The 21,900-nt window shown below is 55.6% G+C and overlaps 2 protein-coding genes across 2 annotated transcripts; both read left to right on the top strand.

The window, feature by feature from the left end:
- Nucleotides 1–4,197: 4,197 nt before the first annotated feature.
- On the top strand, nucleotides 4,198–4,720 carry LOC109940557 (pinoresinol reductase 2-like; the record flags this gene model as incomplete). The annotated part of the gene is made up of 1 exon (XM_020540116.1): nucleotides 4,198–4,720. A coding segment is annotated over one exon (414 nt), but the record flags the coding sequence as incomplete, so codon positions are not given.
- Nucleotides 4,721–5,030: 310 nt separating this feature from the next.
- Nucleotides 5,031–21,678, top strand: LOC103630178 (probable LRR receptor-like serine/threonine-protein kinase At5g45780). The gene is made up of 7 exons (XM_020539520.1): nucleotides 5,031–5,115; nucleotides 5,246–5,272; nucleotides 5,356–5,505; nucleotides 20,045–20,083; nucleotides 20,359–20,694; nucleotides 20,880–21,271; nucleotides 21,361–21,678. Exons 3-7 carry the CDS (start codon nucleotides 5,484–5,486, stop codon nucleotides 21,676–21,678), a joined length of 1,107 nt encoding a protein of 368 aa, XP_020395109.1. The 5' UTR covers nucleotides 5,031–5,115; nucleotides 5,246–5,272; nucleotides 5,356–5,483.
- Nucleotides 21,679–21,900: the final 222 nt, after the last annotated feature.

The following is a 21,900-nucleotide window of genomic DNA, read 5'->3' as shown; positions in this document are numbered from 1 at the left end:
CGTGCGTGCGCGAGATCTTCGGGAAGACGCAACTGACCGCTCGGGACCACCCTCGAGTGACACAGCGAGCGACGCGGCGTGGAGAGGCTGGCGCGCTGGGTCCGCTTGCCAGAGGAACACACGCGAGGCACGCGCGCGAGTCACTGACGGGCGGGGCCCAGATGTCGGCGCGTGCTGGTTGGAGAAGTGGGCCACGCTGGGTTAAAGGGAAATGGGCCGAATTCCAGGGATTAAGCCCGTGCGCCCTCTTCTTTTTCTTTTTTCTTTTCTCTTTTTCCTTTTAGTTTTTCAAATTCAAATTTAAATTCTAGTTTAAATTCAAACTTGTGACCAATTTATCCTTAGATTATATTGTGCCATGACAAGTTCTAATTTGGAGATATATTTATATATATTGTTTATATTTTTATATCACATAATATTTGTTTGTTTTTCTTTTCTAAATTCTGGAATTCCTTTTTAGAATTTAAATTCCACTTTAAGCTTTAATATATTTATTGTCATTTTATGTTGTCACAAAATGCACACCAAATAAAACTCCAGCATGATGCATGTATTATTTTTGGGTGTCCTTTGTCATTTATTTATTTGTTTAATTGTGGTGTTCACATGAAATGATAAATATAGATAACACATATATGTATAAAGGAATATAATTTCTCTTTTTAGACTTTTCTTACAAAGTGGGTATTACAAAAATTGATATCTAAATAAGTCTGTTTTCATCTTAATCCAAAAGGTCATATTATCATCATAGATCATGTTGATATTCGGTTGACCTTAAGAGGACGACGTCGCTTGCTTCGTGAAGCTGATCCATGGCGCCCTGAATGGATGATTTGACTCCTTGTTTGTTGTAGAGGTAGACTCTCCGAGCCTAGTCGAGGTTATACATGTCCAATCGAGTCAGACCCATCGGACAGCCCGCAGCCTAGCACGAATTTAGCCCATCTTAAACACGGTACGACCCATTAGTTGGCCAGCCCGTGCCAGCCTGGCACGACCACCGTGTCGTACTTGGGCCGGAGGTGAGGCCCGACGGTCTGACACAAACATGACCCGATTAAAACAACCGGCCCGATGCAGCATGGATGGCCTGAGAGCCCACATCTCGTTCTCATATCTATATCTCTACTATCTATTAAGAATCTAATATAGGCATCTGGTGATACCACGACTTCACCCTCCCACGTACAGCGCCCACAAAAAAATAGTGTAGAACGAGCACTTTAACTGACACCCCTCTGCTCTAGAAATTTGGGAATAACCACCAGACCATACAAACCTTAGTGTTTATAAATAAACAAAAAAAATATTTGTAGCCTAGGCAATCTATTAAAAACCTAATATGGGCACATGTACTACTATGACTTCACCCTCCGCTCCGACGGCCTGGCACAAACATGGCCCGATTAAAACAACCGGCCCGATGCGGCATGGATGGCCTGAGAGCTCACATCTCGTTCTCATATCTATATCTCTACTATCTATTAAGAACCTAATGCGGGCACCTGGTGATACCACGACTTCACCCTCCCACGTACAGCGCCCACAAAAAATAGTGCAGAACGAGCACTTCAACTGACACCCCTCTGCTCTAGAAATTTGGGACTAACCATCAGACCATACAAACCTTAGTGTTTATAAATAAACAAAAAATATATTTGTAGCCTAGGCAATCTATCAATAACCTAATGTGGGCACATGTACTACTACGACTTCACCCTCCGCTCTACCACACCGCGCAAAAAAATAGTGTAAAGCGAGGACTTGAATCCACAACCCCTTGCTCCAAACATTTGTGTAACCACCAGACTACACATAACTTAATATTGATAAATAAACAATAATTATATTTAAATAAATAGTTCAATACCTATTTATTTATATTACTCTATTAAGAACCTAATGTGGGCACATGATGCTACCACAACTTCACACCTCCACGCTGACACTCTGGGCCCACCCCACGTGCCTCGACTGGTTCTACCGTCTCTCTCAGTTACTGTCCTGTGGACACGCTGATACTCTAGACCCGCCCCACGCTCTCTGACTGGTTCTCCCGCCCCTCTCTTAGCTACTGGCCTGTGGACCTAGCGCCCACACAGCCAGCTACTGCGCCTGCTCAGCACCTGACCCCATCCATGCAGTTACCACGTCACACAAAAAGTATAGAGCGAGCACTCGAATCCACACCCCTAGCTCCAGAAATTTAGGACTAATCATTAGACCACATGTATCTTAGTGTTTAAAAATAAACAATAATTATATTTAAATAAATATCTTAATATTTATTTATATGATATATAAAACTGTAACAAGACACGAGCAATTGACTAGTAATCTCTACAACTATTAAGAGCCTAATGTAGACTGCCCCCGCCTCCCCCACGCCCGCCCGCCTCAATCCCCAACCGCCCTCCACAATCCCCTACCGCCCGCCGTGATCCCCGCCGCCGCGGCAGCCGCCCTCCGCAACCTCTGCCTAGATAAGGATAGGGGGCGCCCTCCTCCCTCGATCATCTGCACTTGTGTAGCCATCGCGCCATCTACACCGGCCACCGCCACACGGAGGTTCGCCTCTGGCCTTGTGGCTTGCGACCTCGAGGTGACCGAGCCCGCGGGCTCCATGACGACAACGGTGACGCCGGAGGCAAAGATGGCGGCGCAGCAGCAGCCCCCCGCGTCGCGCTCCTCCTCCCGACCTCGCCGTCGAGTCCCTATTCCCGCCGGACCTCGATATCTTCGCAGGCCGCTGGACCCCGCCGGGGCGGGTGACCGATGCAGTGCGCTCTCAATCCGTGCAGAGCGCAGGTGGTTGGATGGCCGCCCATGCGCAACTACCGGAAGAATACCCTCGCCGTCGCGACCGCCTCCAGGAGCAAGGCGCCGACGGAGGAGGCCGCGTCCGGAGCTGGGCCCATGTACGTGAAGGTGAGCATGGATGGCGCGCCCTACCTCAGGAAGGTGGACATCAAGATGTACTCCAGCTACGAGGACTTCTCCCTGGCGCTCGAGAAGATGTTCAGCTGCTTCATCGCTAGTGAGTGCTGTTCGGTTCTATGCCTCTGTTCCATGCTTTTCCCTCTTGTATGTTGCATTCACGGACATTTTTCGAAGCTTGTCGATTGGATCCGTTGTGATGTACTAGGATTTAATACTACAAATAAGTAGGAGTTTGAATAATTTTGTCGAATAAAAGTTGCTTTCTTGAAACAAAGATTCATAAGACTTGTATGAAGATAGCATTCATACATCGATGTGTTATGCATGTATAATCATAAACAAACACCAGACACAATACAAAACATACGGTCATTTTGTGCACAGCGAGATATTTCTGCTTATCATGCCACGAACTCCACCTGACTTGGCTGCACTGCTCTTTTTTATCATAGTTCCGTGTAGCTCTACTAACGGACAAGTAATTGGGGCACACGCACAGTTTTCACGGCCTAACAAATAATCATTAATGTGTGAACAGAAACTAAATGCCATACAAATCACTGAACAGTTTTTGCATAGTATATCTTTTTTCACAAGGATATTTACTTAGCCTGTGATTTTAAAGGTCAAAGTGGTCTGCATAAATCATCGAGCAAAGACAGACTGACTAATGGCTCAAAGGTGGATGCCCTCAAAGATCAGGAGTATGTCCTTACATATGAGGATAAGGATGCAGACTAGATGCTTGTCGGTGATCTTCCCTGGGAGTAAGTACCTTTATATTGTCATATACTACTTTCAATATAACTATAGACCTTGCCCTTAACCCTAGCCTCTGTATGCTTAAATCATAGAGTAGATTACCTTCAGAGTTGGAGGAGCTCACCATTAGGGCGGTTCTTTTGCCTACCGACAAAGAGGAACGGCGGTGGCCTCACAGTCTCACACAGGGGCAGTGAGGTGTGGTGGCAGGCTTCCCTTCACTAACTGCGGAACATAATAGATCAGATCAGTGTTTTCATGTGGGGAAGAGTTGGTAACAGCGAACATTGGGTCCCATACCGGTTGCTCTTCCCCTTTTATATGCACGGTGCGAGAGGGAGCCACAACCAATAGGTTGTTACGCCCCCTGATCAGGGCACATTATGACAGGATAGGATCGACTCGGTCCATAGTTGAATCGATTGGGATCAACCCAACAAAGTTTAGTTTATTTGTTGTTAATGTTATTGACATATTATATGACTATGAAAAGAATACCGTTCACATTATTTCTCCACTTGTGAATGCATTACGTTATACCAACAAAGGATAGGATCGAGCTTGGCGCAAGGGCACCCGACGCTGGTCCTGCTATGGCCGGAGATCGGCCAGGACATCGGCAAGCTCCAGATGTTGCCATCCTTTGAGGCCCAGGGCGCGCGGCTGGTGGAGGCGTCGCTGGAGGACCACGCGGGCCTCCTCGCCGCCGTGGCGCAGGCCGACTTGGTGGTCTCGGCCATGTCCGGGGCGCACATCTGCAACCACAATCTCTCCCTGCAGCATAAGCTCGTCAAGGCTATCAAGGAGGCTGGGAACATCAAGGTCTGTCACTTTTATGTGCCCTTGCAGCTTCCACTATACTTACTAGCTACTAATTCGTGGTTTAGAAAGATTCCTTTTTAATCTGTTTTGTTAAGTTTTTTAAGGGTTTGTTTAGTTAGAAGGGGATTGAAGAAAGCTTCCTTTTTAATCCATTTTGTTGATTGAGTCGCATTCCCGAATCCATACTTAAACATCAGGATCTCATATGCGAGTAAGGTCCCAACTTTTATCAAACTTCTTCACACGTCCTGACATCTGGAAGGGTGAGCTCAATTCTGTTTATGTTGTGCAGGGTATCATCTCGGGACACTGGAAAGACTATGGTTGATGCTTCATTAGGAGAGATAATGACCACATGTGAGAAGATTACCTAGCAAAATGAAGACTGGTACTTAATGTAATGGCCTACATAATAAAATTTAGAATAGTTAGTACTCTGCAACTTCTGCTCACTCTTGCTTGTGATAAACTTTGCGTTTATTTCTTGATGATGCCTGCAGTATTGTTGTCACAGGATGTTTTTACTCGGGAGATCTGGAGGTTGGCGAACGCCCGGGGAGAAACTATTCAAGGAACTATTATTTAGTAAGACAGAAAGCTTAACGATAAAAAATAATGTGTACACAACTTGTGAAGTATATGTAAATTTGTTCGGGATATGCACCTGAAATCCAGTTATTTTTTTCTGACTGGACTTCTTTTTCTTATTTTGCAGGTCAATTTGTTTCTTTTGGAGAAACTTGTAAGTCTAGCTAGATTTGTTGATTATTGACTTCATATCAGTCATGAAGCAGACCTTATGATGTATATAAAAATACACTGCAGTGCACAGTTGAGGGATATAACTTAGTTTTTCAAGCCTGTCCATCTCCAGCAGATGGTTTAGTTGGGAAAGAATCTTATGCTCAGGTACAAATTGGTAGGCAAATTCTAGGCAAAGGAGTTGGGTTAACATGGGAAGAGGCCAAGCTCTAGGTAATGAGTAGTCTAATACTGACTGACTTTGTTTTCCTACTGTTACCTTAGTTTCCTTGCCTTAAGAAAATCTGGATTCATTTAGTAAACCCAGAGAATATCTCTGTTTGCATTTAAATCAGCATCAAGGATGGTCATGCTTCATTTTGTTTTCTTGTGTGGGTTTAAATTTTTTATATGTAAACTAGACTTATGTACTATTTCCTTCAATGGGCATGTTTTGCTCAATCAGCTCTTGTTTCTTTTTTAACATAAAAACTCAAACTATCCAGTAAGGCCAAATCAAGCCCTCATGTTAGTCTCTTTGTGTCGGCGTTTCGAGACCGGGGGGGTCCCTAGGCCGACGAGTGAAATGTCGCCGCGTGCCCCAGCCCAGATGGGTCGACGCGAGGCCGAGCGCGAAGGGGGGAAGTGAGGTGGCCGGAGATGGGCGTGAGAGAGGTGGAAATCCCGCGGCCTTCATGTTCGTCCCGCGCCCAGGTCGGGTGCGCTTGCAGTAGGGGGTTACAAGCGTCCACGCGGGAGAGGGAGCGAGCGGCCTCACGCGAGCGCCTGTCTCGTCCTCGTCCCCGCGCGACCCACCCTCTGTAAGAGGGCCCTGGTCCTTCCTTTTATAGGCGTAAGGAGAGGATCCAGGTGTACAATGGGGGGTGTAGCAGAGTGCTACGTGTCTAGCGGAGGAGAGCTAGCGCCCTAAGTACATGCCGTCGTGGCAGCCAGAGAGGTTTTGGCACCCGGTTCGTGTGATGTCGTGGCCGTCGGAGGAGCGCTGGAGCCTGGCGGAAGGACAGCTGTCGGGGCTGTCGAGTCCTTGTCGACGTCCTCTTGCTTCCGTAAGGGGGCGGAGAGCTGCCGTCGTCAGGGAGCGTGCGGGGCGCCATCATTGCCTATCTGGCGGAGCGAGCCAGATGGGACGTCGATCTTGTTCTCCGTATCCTGAGTTAGCTTGGGGTAGGATAATGATGGCGCTTCCTGCCGATGTGGTCGGTCCGCGCCCTAGGTTGGGCGATGTGGAGGCTCCTCCGAGGTCGAGGTCGAGTCTGTCTTCCGTGGCCGTGGTCGAGTCCGAGCCCCTGGGTCGGGCGAGGCGGAGACCGTCGGCTGAGGCCAGGGCTGAGTCCGAGCCCTGGGGTCGGGCGAAGTGGAGTTCGTCGTCTTCTGGGGCTGAGCCCAAGTTAGAGCCCTGGGTCGGGCAGTGCGGAGTTCGCCGTCTTCCGGGGCTTAGCCCAAGTCCGAGCCCTAGGTCAGGCGGAGCGGAGTTCGCCGTCTTCCGGGGCTTAGCCCAAGTCCGAGCCCTGGGTCGGGCAGAGCGGAGTTCGTCGTCTTCCAGGGCTTAGCCCAAGTCCAAGCCCTGGGTCGGGCAGAGCGGAGTTCGCCGTCTTCTGGGGCTTAGCCCAAGTCCGAGCCATGGGTCGGGCGGAGCGGAGTTCGCCGTCTTCCGGGGCTTAGCCCAAGTCCGAGCCCTAGGTCAGGCGGTGCGGAGCTTCCTATGGTGCCTGAGGTCGGGCCTGACTGCCTGTCAGCCTCACTCTGTCAAGTGGCACTGCAGTCGGTGCGGCGCAGGCGGCGCTGCCCTTCTGTCAGGTCGGTCAGTGAAGCGGCGAAGTGACTGCGGTCACTTCGGCTCTGTTGACTGAAGGGCGCGTGTCAGGATAAAGGTGTCAGGCCACCTTTGCATTCAATGCTCCTGCGATTTGGTCGGTCGGCGCGGCGATTTGGTCAGGGTTGCTTCTTGGCGAAGACAGGGCCTCGGGCAAGCCGGAAGTATGTTCGTCGCTGGAGGGGGGCCTCGGGCGAGGCGGAGATCCTCCGGGGTCGGCTGCCCTTGCCCGAGGCTAGGCTCGGGCGAGGCGTGATCGAGTCCCTCGAACGGACCGATCCCTGACTTAATCGCACCCATCAGGCCTTTGCAGCTTCGTGCTGATGGGGGTTACCAGCTGTGAATTAGGAGCTTTGAGGGTACCCCTAATTATGGTCCCCGACAGTAGCCCCCGAGCCTCGAAGGGAGTGTTAACACTCGCTTGGAGGCTTTTGTCGCACTTTTTTGCAAGGGGACCAGCCTTTCTCGGTTGCGTTTTGTTCCGGTGGGTGCGCACGAGCGCACCCGCCGGGTGTAGCCCCCGAGGCCTCGGAGGAGTGGTTTGACTCCTTCGAGGTCTTAATGCCTCGCGTAATGCTTCGGCTGGTCTGGTCGTTCCCTCATGCGAGCTGGCCGTAGCCCGGGTGCACGGTCGGGTTCCAAGTTCTCGGGTTGGTATGTTGACGCTGTCAATGGTTTGGCCGGAGCTGGGTTTGCGAGAGCAGCCCCCGAGCCTCTGCACAGGGCGAGAGGACGATCATGGACAGACTCGACTTTTTTACATACGCCCCTGTGTCGCCTTTCCGCAAGGAGGAGGGGGGGAAGCGCCATGTTGCCCTCGGTGGGCGCCGAACATGGTGTCTCCAGTGAGCTGCTGGTGGGTAATCCGAGCGGACGTCCGTGCCCCATTTGCTAGGGGTCGGCTAGAGGCCCAGAGGCACGCCCAAAAGTACCTGCGGGTGATCTGCCGGACCCGGTCCCCTGTCGACGGGGTCCGAGGGCTCGATGCCTCCCTCTAATGGGATTCCGTTACAAGATCGTTCCCGCTGGTCTCGGAAATGTCCTAGGGTACCTCGGGAGCGCAGCCCGAGCCTTGGTTATGTATCGAACGTACCCATGGTCATCCCTCGCTCTGCGTCTGAGGCAGCTGTGAACCCTTCGAGGGCCAGCCTTCGAACCCCTGATCAGTAGTGGGCACGGAGCCCGAGTAGCCTGAGGTGGTCGTTGAACCCTTCGAGGGGCCGGCCTTCGAACCTCTGACCAGTAGTGGGTGTGGAGCCCACGCACTCTGAGGCGGCTGTTGAACCCCTCCGAGGGGCCAGCCTTCGAACCTCTGATCAGTAGGGAGGCTCGGAGCCTGGTTCCTTCACGGAGAAGGATCCTTTTCGGGGTATCCCCTTTGCCGGTCCCTGTCGTAAGAGAGAGAAAGAGGAAAAGGATTCGAAATCGAATGACGTGGCGTACCTTTTTTGACGCAGTCATTATGGCGAAGGCGAAGCGTCGCTTGCTTCTCCTGCCAGAGGCGCCGCCTGTCCCGCCGTGGAGTTAATGCGACGGGGCGAGTGGTTCGCGAGGCGGCCGTTGCGCGTGCGCGGGCCGTTCGAGGAACGGAACACGGACGCGTCGTCTTCACGCCGTGAGAGAGGGTTCTCTCGCTGCCCCTGGATAGGACGTGAGCCTGGCTGACGACGTGACCGCTGCTCCTGCCCGCCTGCCACCGCTATTACTGCCGGCCCATTTTTGGCCGCATTGACCGTCGCGCCAGGCTGGCGCTGCTGGGTCGTGTGCTGGGTCGCTTCGAGTCGCGGCATTGGTTCCGCAGTCGAGGAGGCGCGGTAGTGGCGTGGGTGGCGGTGCAGTCGCTCGCACGCAGCATCCGGCGCGCCGGTTGCACGACGCGTGGGCCTGGGCCTCCATGCTGGGCGTGTTGGAAGTCGGAGAAGTGCGCCCACTTGGCGCGGTTTGCATGCCGCCTGCATGGCTGCCCGCCCTATCGCCCGTTGGTCTGGGCAAAAGTAGAGGACCGCTTGTGACCGCTGGGCGGTTGCATGCACCGCGCGCGGCGGTTTGGCTTTTTCTGCTCTGGGCCAGCTTGCATGACGCGTGGGACCCAGCCCCCGCGCCATAGGGGGAGGACCTTGGAGCGTGTTGGAGACGACTCAGCCCACGACGGCTGGGGAAGCAAGTAGGGAGAGTCGCCTTTAAAAGGAGGGTGACCCCCTTGAAAGGCGACCATGTCTTCGTGCTCCCTTATGCATCGTGTCTTTCCACCTTCCGAGCCCCCGGATGGGGGATGCCCGTAGTCCTTCCGCCTTGTCATTGGGGGAACGCAACTCCGTGGGAGTTGGTACCTTTCAGCCATCGTTCGGCTTCAAGGATTTTCATCACGTAGCCCGGTTGCACCCCTCCGCCGGCGGTCACCCAAGATGGTGACCTCCAGTTCGATGGCGAGGGAAAGCAAGCCGGGCTGCGGCCTCTGCCCCTCCCTCAGCCTCAAGGATTTTCATCACCAGGGCTGGGGAGGGGAGTGTGCCGAGTTGGGGTCGGCCCCTGCGTGGGAGGTGGCCCGCTCCTTCCCTTAGTGATCGGGGGGAAGGGCGGTTGTCGTCTGTGGCGCTGGCAGCTGCCGCGTGCCTGGCTCTCGGACCCGAGTGGCTTCGGAGCCGCTCTCGGCGCCAGCTCCCGCCACGGCAGCTGGAAGAGGTTCTTCCGCCGACGAGATAGCCGGGGCCGCCTACGGACCGACCTCCAACTCTACGGCCTTCTGCCCGTCCTTGCCTCACGAGTTTGGGCATGGGCGGGGGCCTCCTGGCAGCAGCATCCGCCCTGAGGTCATCGCTGCTGCTGTTCGGCCCCCCGGAGCAGAAGTCATCGTCGTCGCCACTGCTGGAGCGGGTGACGGCGTGCCGTTCGTCGGTCTTCTGTTGCTCCGCAGGCCCCCCCATCGAGTGGGGTTGTTCGTACCTGCAGAGGCGGAACCGGAGTTCCGTTTGTAATGGCACTTTGAATGCCAGTGTTTTTGTTCATAGTGGCTGTCGGGGCCTGAACATGTATGTAATTTTGGCATGGGGCCGTGTTTTTTCCTCATTTTCGAGCACTGAGACTCGCCTGTTGGTTGTCTGAACCACTTCACCAAGCGTGAGTCGCCCCGTGTAAAGGTGACGAGTGAGGTATCCGTATCCCGGAGGCGTAGGAATCCCTCGGCTCGGTCAGCCTTGTTGTTCGAGGCTTCTCTTGCTTAGTTAAAGGAACCCCTCGGTCGCTCTTCGATGAGCCGAGGCCAGGGGTAGCGGTGTCAGCACGAACAGAGGCAGAGTTGGCTCGAAAAGAAGACCTGGTCGGCCGGAGCCTGGCCGGGTCGTCCGTTAGCGGGACCGACGCCGGAGTTGATCTGCCGAGGCCTCGGGTCGGGCTGATGTCTTCGGGGGACAGCTGGCCGAGGCCTCGGGGTGACCAGCCGAGCCGCCTGCTCGGGCCGGATTCTCGGAGAAGACCCGGGCAGCGATGGCCTGGGTGTGATGACGAAGTCGTCCTTCAGAGTGGAGACCCTCGGACTACGTCGCCGTCCGAGGCCAGGTCGGACCTCGCCGAAGGTGTAGTTGACGCCGAGGGTGCTGCTGCTCCCTTCAACCATCAAGATCTGAGCCTGCAGGATCGGATTATCTTGTAGTGTGTGTTTTCTGCGGCCGCCGAGGCCCAAACACACCCTCGCCGTGTTGTAAAGCTGCGTTTCTTTTCCTCTTGTTTCGAGTATCTGGACTTTTTCGTCGGTAACAGAATTGTCTGTGTGAGCGAGAGTTGCTTCTCGCGGAAGGTGATGAGTGAGGTATCCGTATCCTGGAGGCGTAGGAGTCCCTCGGCTCGGTCGGCCTTGCCGCTTACGCGCACTCTTACCCGTCCATAGGGTTCTGTCACCGACGCAGTCGAGAAGGCTCGAAGAATCGCTTCGGCAGAGGAGCTTTCGAACGTGAAGACTTGTTCGGTCCGCGGAATCACTTATCCGAACGTGAGTTACTTATCACAGAAGGTGATGAGTGAGGTATCCGTATCCCGGAGGCGTAGGAGTCCCTCGGCTCGGTCAGCCTTGGCTGCTTACATGTACTCCGTCGTTTTCAGGATCCACTTTCGAAGTAGTCGAAAAGCACGAAAGACATTCTGGCAGAAAGGATCTTTTTTCGAGGAAAAAATTCGACGCAGAGGGGGTTCCCCCCTTTTAGCCCCCGAGGGAGGGTCGGGCTTTGCCGAGGCAAGCCGACCCTTCCTTGATGACTAAACTTTGCGTGGGAGCGAGGTATATGAACAACTTAAAAACATCTTAAGGGTAGAAGCGACGTAGCTGTTGGATGTTCCAAGCGTTGTTGTAGACCTCGCCTTGACTGTTGGCCAGCTTGTACGTTCCGGGCTTCAGAACTTTGGCGATGACGAACGGCCCCTCCCAGGGGGGCGTGAGCTTGTGCCACCCTCAGGCGTCGTGTCGCAGCCGAAGCACCAGGTCGCCCACCTGGAGGTCTCGGGACCGGACCCCTCGGGCGTGGTAGCATCGCAGGGACTGCTGGTACCGTGCCGAGTGTAGTAAGGCCTTGTCCCGAGCCTCTTCCAGCTGGTCCAGCGAGTCTTCTCGACTAGCTTGGTTGCTTTGGTCGGCGTAGGCCCTCGTCCTCGGGGAACCGTATTCCAGGTCTGTGGGCAAGATGGCCTCGGCCCCATAGACCAGAAAGAACGGCGTGAAGCCCGTGGCTTGGCTCGGCGTTGTCCTCAGGCTCCAGACCACCGAGGGGAGTTCCTTCATCCATCGCTTGCCGAACTTGTTGAGGTCGTTGTAGATCCGAGGCTTGAGTCCTTGTAGAATCATGCCGTTGGCACGCTCTACTTGCCCATTCGTCATGGGGTGAGCCACAGCGGCCCAGTCCACCCGGATGTGGTGATCCTCACAGAAGTCCAGGAACTTTCTGCCGGTGAACTAGGTGCCGTTGTCGGCGATGATGGAGTTCGGGACCCCAAAACGATGGATGATGTTGGTGAAGAACGCCACCGCCTGCTCGGACCTAATGCTGTTTAGGGGTCGGACCTCGATCCACTTGGAGAATTTGTCGATGGCGACCAACAGGTGCGTGTAGCCCCCGGGTGCCTTCTGCAAGGGGCCGACGAGGTCCAGACCCCACACAGCAAAAGGCCAGGTGATGGGTATGGTCTGTAGAGCCTGAGCAGGCAGGTGGGTCTGCCTTGCGTAGAACTGACACCCTTCGCAGGTGCGGACAATTCTAGTGGCGTCGGCCAGTAGAATCCTTGCCGGAAAGCGTTTCCGACAAGGGCTCGAGGCGCTGCGTGATGGCCGCAAGCCCCCGAGTGTATCTCTCGTAGGAGTTCCTGACCTTCGGTGATGGAGATGCATCGCTGGAGGATGCCCAAGGGGCTGCGGTGGTAGAGCTCCTTCCCATCTCCCAGCAAGACGAACGACTTGGCGCGTCGCGCCAACCGCCAAGCCTCGGCTCGGTCGGGGGGTAGCTTTCCTCGGTGGAGATATTGCAGGTACGGGGTCTACCAGTTTTGATTATGCATGACCCCACTTCGCTCCTCCTTGATGCGCAGTGCCTCGCCCTCGGGTGCCGAGGGTGCCTCGGGCTGAACCGAGGGTGGCTCGGGCCGGGCTGAGGGTGCCTCGGGCCATGCCGAAGATGCCTCGGACTGAGCCGAGGGTACCTTGGGCCGGGCTAAGGGTGCCTCGGGCCGTGCCGAAGATGCCTCGGACTTAGCCGAGGGTACCTCGGGCTGGGCCGAGGGTGCCTCGGGCTCGGGCGTGTCGTCGATCTTGATGGAGGGTTGATGCAGGTCTCGGGAGAAGACGTCCGGGGGAACCGTTGTTCGCCCCGAGGCTATTTTAGCCAGCTCATCCGCAGTCTCGTTGTAGCGCCGGGCGATGTGGTTGAGCTCGAGCCCGTAGAACTTGTCTTCCAGGCGCCGAACCTCATCGCAGTAGGCCTCCATCTTCGGGTCGTGGCAGTGGGAGTTCTTCATGACTTGGTCGATGACGAGCTGCGAGTCACCGCGAGCGTCGAGGCGTCGGACCCCTAGCTCAATGGCGATCTGCAACCCATTGACCAGAGCCTCGTACTCAGCCACATTATTGGACGCCGTGAAATGGAGGCGTAGCACGTAGCCTAGGTGCTTCCCGAGGGGCGAGATGAAGAGTAGGCCTGCGCCGACTCCTGTCTTCATCAGCGACCCGTCGAAGAACATGGTCCAGAGCTCCGGTTGAATCGGAGCTGTTGGGAGTTGGGTGTCGACCCATTGAGCCACAAAGTCTGCCAAGACCTGGGACTTGATGGCCTTCCGAGGGGCGAACTAGATTGTTTCGCCCATAATTTCCACTGCCCACTTTGCAATTCTACCCGAGGCCTCTCGGCACTGGATGATCTCCCCCAGGGGGAAGGATGACACCACAGTTACCGGATGAGACTCGAAGTAGTGTCGCAGCTTCCGCCGCGTCAGGATCACCGTGTACAGCAGCTTCTGAACTTGTGGGTAGCGGATCTTGGTTTCGGACAGTACCTCGCTGATGAAGTAGACTGGCCTCTGAACGAGCAATGCATGCCCCTCTTCTTGCCTCTCGACCACAATCGCGGCGCTAACCACCTGAGTGGTCGCGGCGACGTAGATCAAGAGGGCTTCTCCGGCTGCTGGGGGCACCAAGATAGGCGCATTCGTGAGGAGCGCCTTCAGGTTCCCGAGTGCTTCCTCGGCCTCAGGGGTCCAAGTGAAGCACTCGGCCTTCCTTAAGAGGCGGTACAGAGGCAGACCTCTTTCGCCGAGGCGTGAGATGAAGCGGCTCAGAGCCGCAAGACATCCTATGACCCTCTGCACGCCTTTCAAGTCCTTGATGGGCCCCATGCTGGTGATGGCGGCGATCTTCTTCGGGTTGGCTTCGATGCCCCGCTCGGAGACGATGAACCCCAAGAGCATGCCTCGGGGTACCCCAAAGACACACTTTTCGGGATTAAGCTTGACGCCTTTCGCCTTGAGAAATCGGAATGTCACTTCAAGGTCAGAAAGGAGGTCGGAGGCCTTCCTCGTCTTGACTATGATGTCATCGATGTAGGCCTCGACCGTCCGGCCAATGTGTTCGCCGAACACATGGTTCATGCACCGCTGGTACGTCGCGCCCGCATTCCTCAAGCCGAACGGCATGGTGACATAGCAGTACATGCCGAAGGGTGTGATGAAAGAAGTCGCGAGCTGGTCGGACTCTTGCATCCTGATTTGGTGATACCCTGAGTAGGCATCAAGGAAAGACAGGGTTTCGCACCCAGCAGTGGAATCCACGATTTGATCGATGCGAGGCAGAGGGTAGGGAACCTTCGGACATGCTTTGTTTAGACCAGTGTAGTCTACACACATCCGCCATTTCCCTCCTTTCTTTCTCACAAGCACAGGGTTGGCAAGCCATTCGGGATGGAATACCTCTTTGATGAACCCTGCCGCCATTAGCTTGTGGATCTCCTCGCCTATGGCTCTGTGCTTCTCTTCGTCGAATCGGCGCAGAGGCTGCTTGACGGGTCGGGCTCCGGCTCGGATGTCCAGCGAGTGCTCGGCGACATCCCTCGGTATGCCGGGCATGTCCGAGGGACTCCACGCGAAGACGTCGGCGTTCGCGCGGAGAAAGTCGACGAGCACTGCTTCCTATTTGGGATCGAGTTCGGAGCCGATCCGGACTTGCTTGGAGGCGTCGCTGCTAGGGTCGAGGGGGACGGACTTAACCGTCTCCGCTGGCTCGAAGTTGTCGGCATGACGCTTCACGTCTGGCACCTCCTTAGAGAGGCTCTCCAGGTCGGCGATGAGGGCCTCGGACTCGGCGAGGGCCTCGGCGTACTCCACGCACTCCACGTCGCATTCGAACGCGTGTTTGTACGTGGGGCCGACGGTGATGACCCTGTTGGGGCCCGGCATCTTGAGCTTGAGGTAGGTGTAGTTGGGGACGACCATGAACTTCGCGTAGCATGGCCTTCCCAGTACCGCGTGGTAGGTTCCTCGGAACCCGACCACCTTGAACGTCAGGGTCTCCCTTCGGAAGTTGGAGGCCGTTCCGAAGCAGACGGGAAGGTCGAGTTGTCCGAGGGGCTGGACGCGCTTCCCGGGGATGATCCCGTAGAAAGGCGCAGCGCCTGCTCGGACCGAGGACAGATCGACACGCAGGAGCCCGAGGGTCTCGGTGTAGATGATGTTGAGGCTGCTGCCTCCGTCCATGAGGACCTTGGTGAGCCTGACGTCGCCGATGACGGGGTCGACAACGAGCGGGTATTTCCCCGGGCTCGGCACGTGGTCGGGGTGGTCGGCTTGGTCGAAGGTGATGGGCTTGTCAGACCAGTCTAGGTAGACTAGCGCCGCCACCTTCACCGAACAGACCTCTCGACGCTCTTGCTTGCGGTGCCGAGCCGAGGCGTTCGCCGCTTGCCCACCGTAGATCATGAAGCAGTCGCAGACCTCGGGGAACTCTCCTGCCTGGTGATCTTCCTTCTTGTCATCGTCGCGAGCCCTGCCACCCTCCGCGGGTGGCCTGGCCCTGTGGAAGTGGCGCCGAAGCATGGCGCACTCCTCAAGGGTGTGCTTGACGGGCCCCTGATGATAGAGGCACGACTCCTTGAGCATCTTGTCGAAGAGGTTGGCACCTCCGGGGGGGTTTCCGAGGGTTCTTGTACTCGGCGGCGGTGACAAGGTCCGCGTCGGTGGCGTCGTGTTTCACTTGCGACTTCTTCTTGCCCTTCTTCTTGGCGCCGCGCTGAGTTGATGCCTCGGGGGCATCTTCCGGTGGGCGGCCCTGGGGCTGCTTGTCCTTCCGGAAGATAGCCTCGACCGCCTCCTGACCAGAGGCGAACTTGGTGGCGATGTCCATCAGCTCGCTCGCCCTGGTGGGGGTCTTGCGACCCAGCTTGCTCACCAGGTCACAGCAGGTGGTGCCGGCGAGGAACGCGCTGATGACATCTGAATCGGTGATGTTGGGCAGCTCGGTGCGCTGCTTCGAGAATCGTCGGATGTAGTCCCGGAGAGACTCTCCCGGCTGCTTTCGGCAGCTTCGGAGGTCCCAGGAATTTCCGGGGCGCACGTACGTACCCTAGAAATTGCCGGCGAAGGCTTGGACTAGGTCGTCCCAGTTGGAGATCTGCCCCGGAGGCAGGTGCTCCAACCAGGCGCGAGCGGTGTCGGAGAGGAACAGGGGGAGGTTGCGGATGATGAGGTTGTCATCGTCCGTTCCACCCAGTTGGCAGGCCAGCCGGTAGTCCGCGAGCCACAGCTCCGGTCTCGTCTCCCCCGAGTACTTTGTGATAGTAGCCGGGGGTCAGAACCGGGTCGGGAACGGCGCCCGTCGTATGGCCCGGCTAAAGGCCTGCGGACCGGGTGGTTCGGGCGAGGGACTCCGATCCTCCCCGCTATCGTAGCGTCCCCCACGCCTGGGGTGGTAGCCTCGGCGCACCCTCTCATCGAGGCAGGCCCGACGGTCGTGGTGATGGTGCTCGTTGCCGAGGCGTCCCGGGGCCGCAGGCGCTGTGTTGCGCGTGCGCCCGGTGTAGACCGAGGCTTCCCGCATGAATCGGGAAGTCGAGGCGCGATGTTCCGAGGGGTGCTCCTGCCTTCGGGAGGCGGAGCTTTCGGCCCGCCGGACCGCGGCGCCCTCTAGGAGATCCTTGAGTTCTCCCTGGATTCGCCGCCCCTCGATGGTTGATGGCTCTGGCATCGCACGGAGAAGCATTGCTGCTGCAGCCAGGTTCTCGCCGACCCCACTGGAAGCGGGTGGCGTGGCGGCCTCATCCTGACATCGTCAGCGATGCGGTGCTGGAAGCCCTGGGGTAGATGACGCATTTCTCCGGCCGGAGGTTGGCCCACCCATTCCTGCCTGACGTCCCGGCGGATCGGCTCAAGCGCTCCTGCTCCCTCGTCGAGCCTGGCCTGCACCCCGCGGATTTGCTCGAGCTGTGGGTCATGGCCCCCCGCCTGAACGGGGACCACAGCTAGCTCCCGTAGGATGTCAACGAGAGGCACCGGCCTAGGGAGATCACCGTCCTCCGGCATACCGAGATGGTTGCCTTCGGAGGGACCCCCTAGATCGACGTGGAAACATTCGCGGCTTGGGCCACAGTCCTCGTCGCCGAGGCTGCGGCTTCCGTCGGAACAGTCAAAAAGGCAGTAATCACATGCGGTCATGAAGTCCCGCATGGCACTGGGGTTGCCAAGTCCAGAGAAATCCCAACAGAAGTCGGGCTCGTCATCTTCCTCGGACCTCGAGGGCCCGTAGGTCGAGACGTCCGTCAGCAGGTCCCAGGGTGACCGCGTACGATACCCCAGAGGGTTTGGACTCGCCTCTACGAGAGCGTCTGCCGAAGCGAAGCCGTTTGGCGGGTCGAGGCTGAATCCAAGGGGCATGAGATGGGAATCGGTCGGTACCTCTTGGTCGACGGGCGGTGATGAAGTCGCGTCGGGGACTGACTGCACCGTCGTCTCAGGTACGAGGGTGACGTCCAGCGAGCCTTTCGCGAGCGTGCTGGCGTCGTCCGTTTGCTCGAAATTGGCGTGTCGCGGGGAGACGGCGCTCGTCTTCGTCTCAAATGCGAGGTCGATGCCCGAAGCGCCCCCCGTTGGGGCGCTGGCGCCGTCGACTCGCTCCATAGCCGACGAGGCGCTGCCTCCTGCTTGGCCTTGGTTGCCCCGCCTCCTCCTCTGTCGGCGGGGGAGAGGACGAGGTGAGCTCGAATGTTGTTCTTCCACCACGCGGGGAAGACATCGTCGATTCCGCCACCGGCGGGCGGGCTATCAGCCGCCATTGTCGCTGTCGCACGGCGGTGGAAGGAGTATCATGTCGTAGCCGCCGTCGAGGGACATGAACTCAAGACTCCCGAAATGGAGCACCGTCCCGGGCCGGAGAGGTTGCTGGAGACTGCCCATCTGGAGCTTGACGGGAAGCTGTTCGTCAACACGCAACAGGCCCCTACCTGGCGCGCCAACTGTCGGTGTTTCGAGACTGGGGGGTCCCTGGGCCGATGAGTGAAATGTCGCCGCGTGCCCCAGCCCAGATGGGTCGGCGCGAGGCCGAGCACGAAGGGGGGAAGTGAGGTGGCCGGAGATGGGCGTGAGAGAGGTGGAAATCCCGCGGCCTTCGTGTTCGTCCCGCGCCCAGGTCGGGTGCGCTTGCAGTAGGGGGTTACAAGCGTCCACGCGGGAGAGAGAGCGAGCGGCCTCACGCGAGCGCCTGTCTCGTCCTCGTCCTCGTCCCCGCGCGGCCCACCCTCTGTAAGAGGGCCCTGGTCCTTCCTTTTATAGGCGTAAGGAGAGGATTCAGGTGTACAATGGGGGGTGTAGCAGAGTGCTACGTGTCTAGCGGAGGAGAGCTAGCGCCCTAAGTACATGCCGTCGTGGCAGCCGGAGAGGTTTTGGCACCCGGTTCGTGTGATGTCGTGGCCGTCGGAGGAGCGCTGGAGCCTGGCGGAAGGACAGCTGTCGGGGCTGTCGAGTCCTTGCTGACGTCCTCTTGCTTCCGTAAGGGGGCGGAGAGCTGCCGTCGTCAGGGAGCGTGCGGGGCGCCATCATTGCCTATCTGGCGGAGCGAGCCAGATGGGACGCCGGTCTTGTTCTCCGTAGCCTGAGTCAGCTTGGGGTAGGGTAATGATGGCGCTTCCTGCCGACGTGGTCGGTCCGCGCCCTAGGTTGGGTGATGTGGAGGCTCCTCCGAGGTCAAGGTCGAGTCTGTCTTCCGTGGCCGTGGTCGAGTCCGAGCCCCTGGGTCGGGCGAGGCAGAGACCGTCGGCTGAGGCCAGGGCTGAGTCCGAGCCCTGGGGTCGCGCAAAGCGGAGTTCGTCGTCTTCTGGGGCTGAGCCCAAGTTAGAGCCCTGGGTCGGGCGGTGCGGAGTTCGCCGTCTTCCGGGGCTTAGCCCAAGTCCGAGCCCTGGGTCGGGCGGAGAGGAGTTCGCCGTCTTCCGGGGCTTAGCCCAAGTCCGAGCCCTGGGTCGGGCGGAGCGGAGTTCGCCGTCTTCCGGGGCTTAGCCCAAGTCCGAGCCCTGGGTCGGGCGGAGCGGAGTTCGCCGTCTTCCGGGGCTTAGCCCAAGTCCGAGCCCTGGGTCGGGCGGCGCGGAGCTTCCTATGGTGCCTAAGGTCGGGCCTGACTGCCTGTCAGCCTCACTCTATCAAGTGGCACTGCAGTCGGTGCGGCGCAGGCGGCGCTGCCCTTCTGTCAGGTTGGTCAGTGGAGCGGCGAAGTGACTGCGGTCACTTCGGCTCTGTTGACTGAAGGGTGCGCGTCAGGATAAAGGTGTCAGGCCACCTTTGCATTAAATGCTCCTGCGATTTGGTCGGTCGGCGCGGCGATTTGGTCAGGGTTGCTTCTTGGCGAAGATAGGGCCTCGGGCAAGCCGGAAGTATGTTCGTCGCTGGAGGGGGGCCTCGGGCGAGGCGGAGATCCTCCGGGGTCGGCTGCCCTTGCCCGAGGCTAGGCTCGGGCGAGGCGTGATCGAGTCCCTCGAACGGACCGATCCCTGACTTAATCGCACCCATCAGGCCTTTGCAGCTTCGTGCTGATGGGGGTTACCAGCTGAGAATTAGGAGCTTTGAGGGTACCCCTAATTATGGTCCCCGACACTTTGACTGCACGATGATTTGTCATGTAGATAATAATTTTGCTCCACCTAAAAATGAAGCAAGAAACTGAATTTGACACAGCCACTGCCGTGGTAGTGTGGCACATAACTGAATTTTGCTACATAACTGAATTTGTTAGGAGCACACATTTCAGAACTGGATTTTTGAGTTGCACACACATTTCTTTTGTTTCAGAACTGAATTTTTGAGGTGCACAGACATTTATTTTATTTTAGAATTGAATTTTTTGTTTTAGAACTGAATTTTTAGTGAAGAGCACACATATTTAATAGTTTTGGAGCATGACATTTTAAAACTAATACAAAACTAAATTTATTACAGTTATACATGGTTGTTCATATGTGACAGCAATGACTAATGGTAATTGCTTTCCCAGATGGCATATCTTTTACATATCTATTCTTTAGAAACCGGAACTTAACTATACATTAATGGCAGGGACAAATGTCGAGACAGGTCCAAAAGGCCAAGAACCACCATCAATTAGCTCTGGCAATATTAGTTTTGTTGTTCGTGTATTGGCTAAGTTATTGCAGATGGCGCTTGCCTTTTGCTTCAGCTGGTAATTATCCAAGCCTTCGCAGTATTAGCTCTTTACAAGTTAAATTTACACAATCTGACTTTTTTATCTGTAGATCAAGATCTAGAATTCGAATTGTGCCATGTGAAGCATTTCGCATTTCACGATCTGCAAAGTGCAACGGACAATTTTAATTCCAAGAATATATTAGGTCAAGGAGGTTTTGGAATTGTGTATAAAGGCTGTTTGAGAAATGGAACTTTAGTGGTAGTGAAGAGATTAAAAGATCCTGATGTTATTGGTGAAGTCCAATTTCAAACAGAAGTTGAGTTGATTGGCCTTGCTGTGCACAGGAATCTCTTGCGTTTGTATGGATTTTGCATGACCTCTAAAGAACGATTGCTTGTATATCCATATATGCCAAATGGCAGTGTTGCTGACCGCTTGAGAGGTAACTCAATCGTCTACAACATTTCAATGTTAATGAAGTCTACAATTGGCATTCTGTGCAAGTCTTTTGCATTTCTTGTAAATATTTTGTTTAACATTATGTGTTTTGGTTGGTTCTTTGCCACGACCATATACTCTGCTTATATATCCTTATACCTTTGTAATATACGGGGTTGCAATTTTCAGATTATCGCAATGGAAAACCATCTCTTGATTGGAGTAAACGCATGCGGATTGCTCTTGGCACTGCCAGGGGGTTACTCTACCTTCATGAACAATGCAATCCTAAGATCATCCACAGGGACGTCAAAGCTGCAAACATATTGCTCGATGGAAATTTCGAAGCAATCGTCGGGGATTTTGGATTAGCAAAACTTCTTGACCGTCAGGAATCACATGTTACCACTGCAATTCGGGGCACTATTGGGCATATTGCTCCTGAGTATCTCTCAACTGGACAGTCCTCGGAAAAGACTGATGTTTATGGGATTGGCATTCTCCTATTGGAACTGATTACTGGTCCTAAGACCTTGAGCAATGGACATGGCCAGTCTCAGAAAGGCATGATTCTAGACTGGGTAAGCTTCTGTGCACTTATTTACGTTCTGTTTACTGTATTTCAGCCCCACGCTGGAGAGGTTTAACACCTGCTTTCGTGCCTATTCAGGTTAGAGAGCTAAAGGAGGACAAGAGACTGGATAAGCTGGTCGACAGGGATCTCAGAGATTCATTTGATATTCTTGAGCTGGAGTGTTCAGTTGACGTGATCATCCAATGCACACAGACGAACCCTATGCTGTGGCCTAAGTTGTCTGAAATTCTACACGCTCTTGAAGCCAATGTCACGCTGGCGGAAACCAGCGTCGAATTGAACAGGGAACCTCTTCCTTATGGCGTGCCTTGCAGTTCCTCTATGAGGCATGAGGACCCTCACGATTCATCGTCCTTCATAATAGAGCCAATCGAGCTATCTGGTCCCAGATGACAGCTGTTGTCGGTGTGGTTGAGGCGAAAAGAAAAGAAAAGAAAACAGGGAAATGATACAATTGTACAAAACATGTATATCCTAGATGTAGTTCAACTTGGCAATAGTTTGCTGGGCGTGTTGCCGTACCTTACATAATATTTTGAACGTGAGGCTGGGGCGAACCTTGTTGGCTATTTTTGTTGCTTACGTTTTCATCTGCCATCCATGAGGCACTAAGGC

The sequence above is a fragment of the Zea mays genome, chromosome 6 (genome assembly GCF_902167145.1).
Source record: "Zea mays cultivar B73 chromosome 6, Zm-B73-REFERENCE-NAM-5.0, whole genome shotgun sequence".
NCBI lineage: Eukaryota > Viridiplantae > Streptophyta > Magnoliopsida > Poales > Poaceae > Zea > Zea mays.
This window is presented reverse-complemented; position numbering and strand designations above follow the sequence as displayed.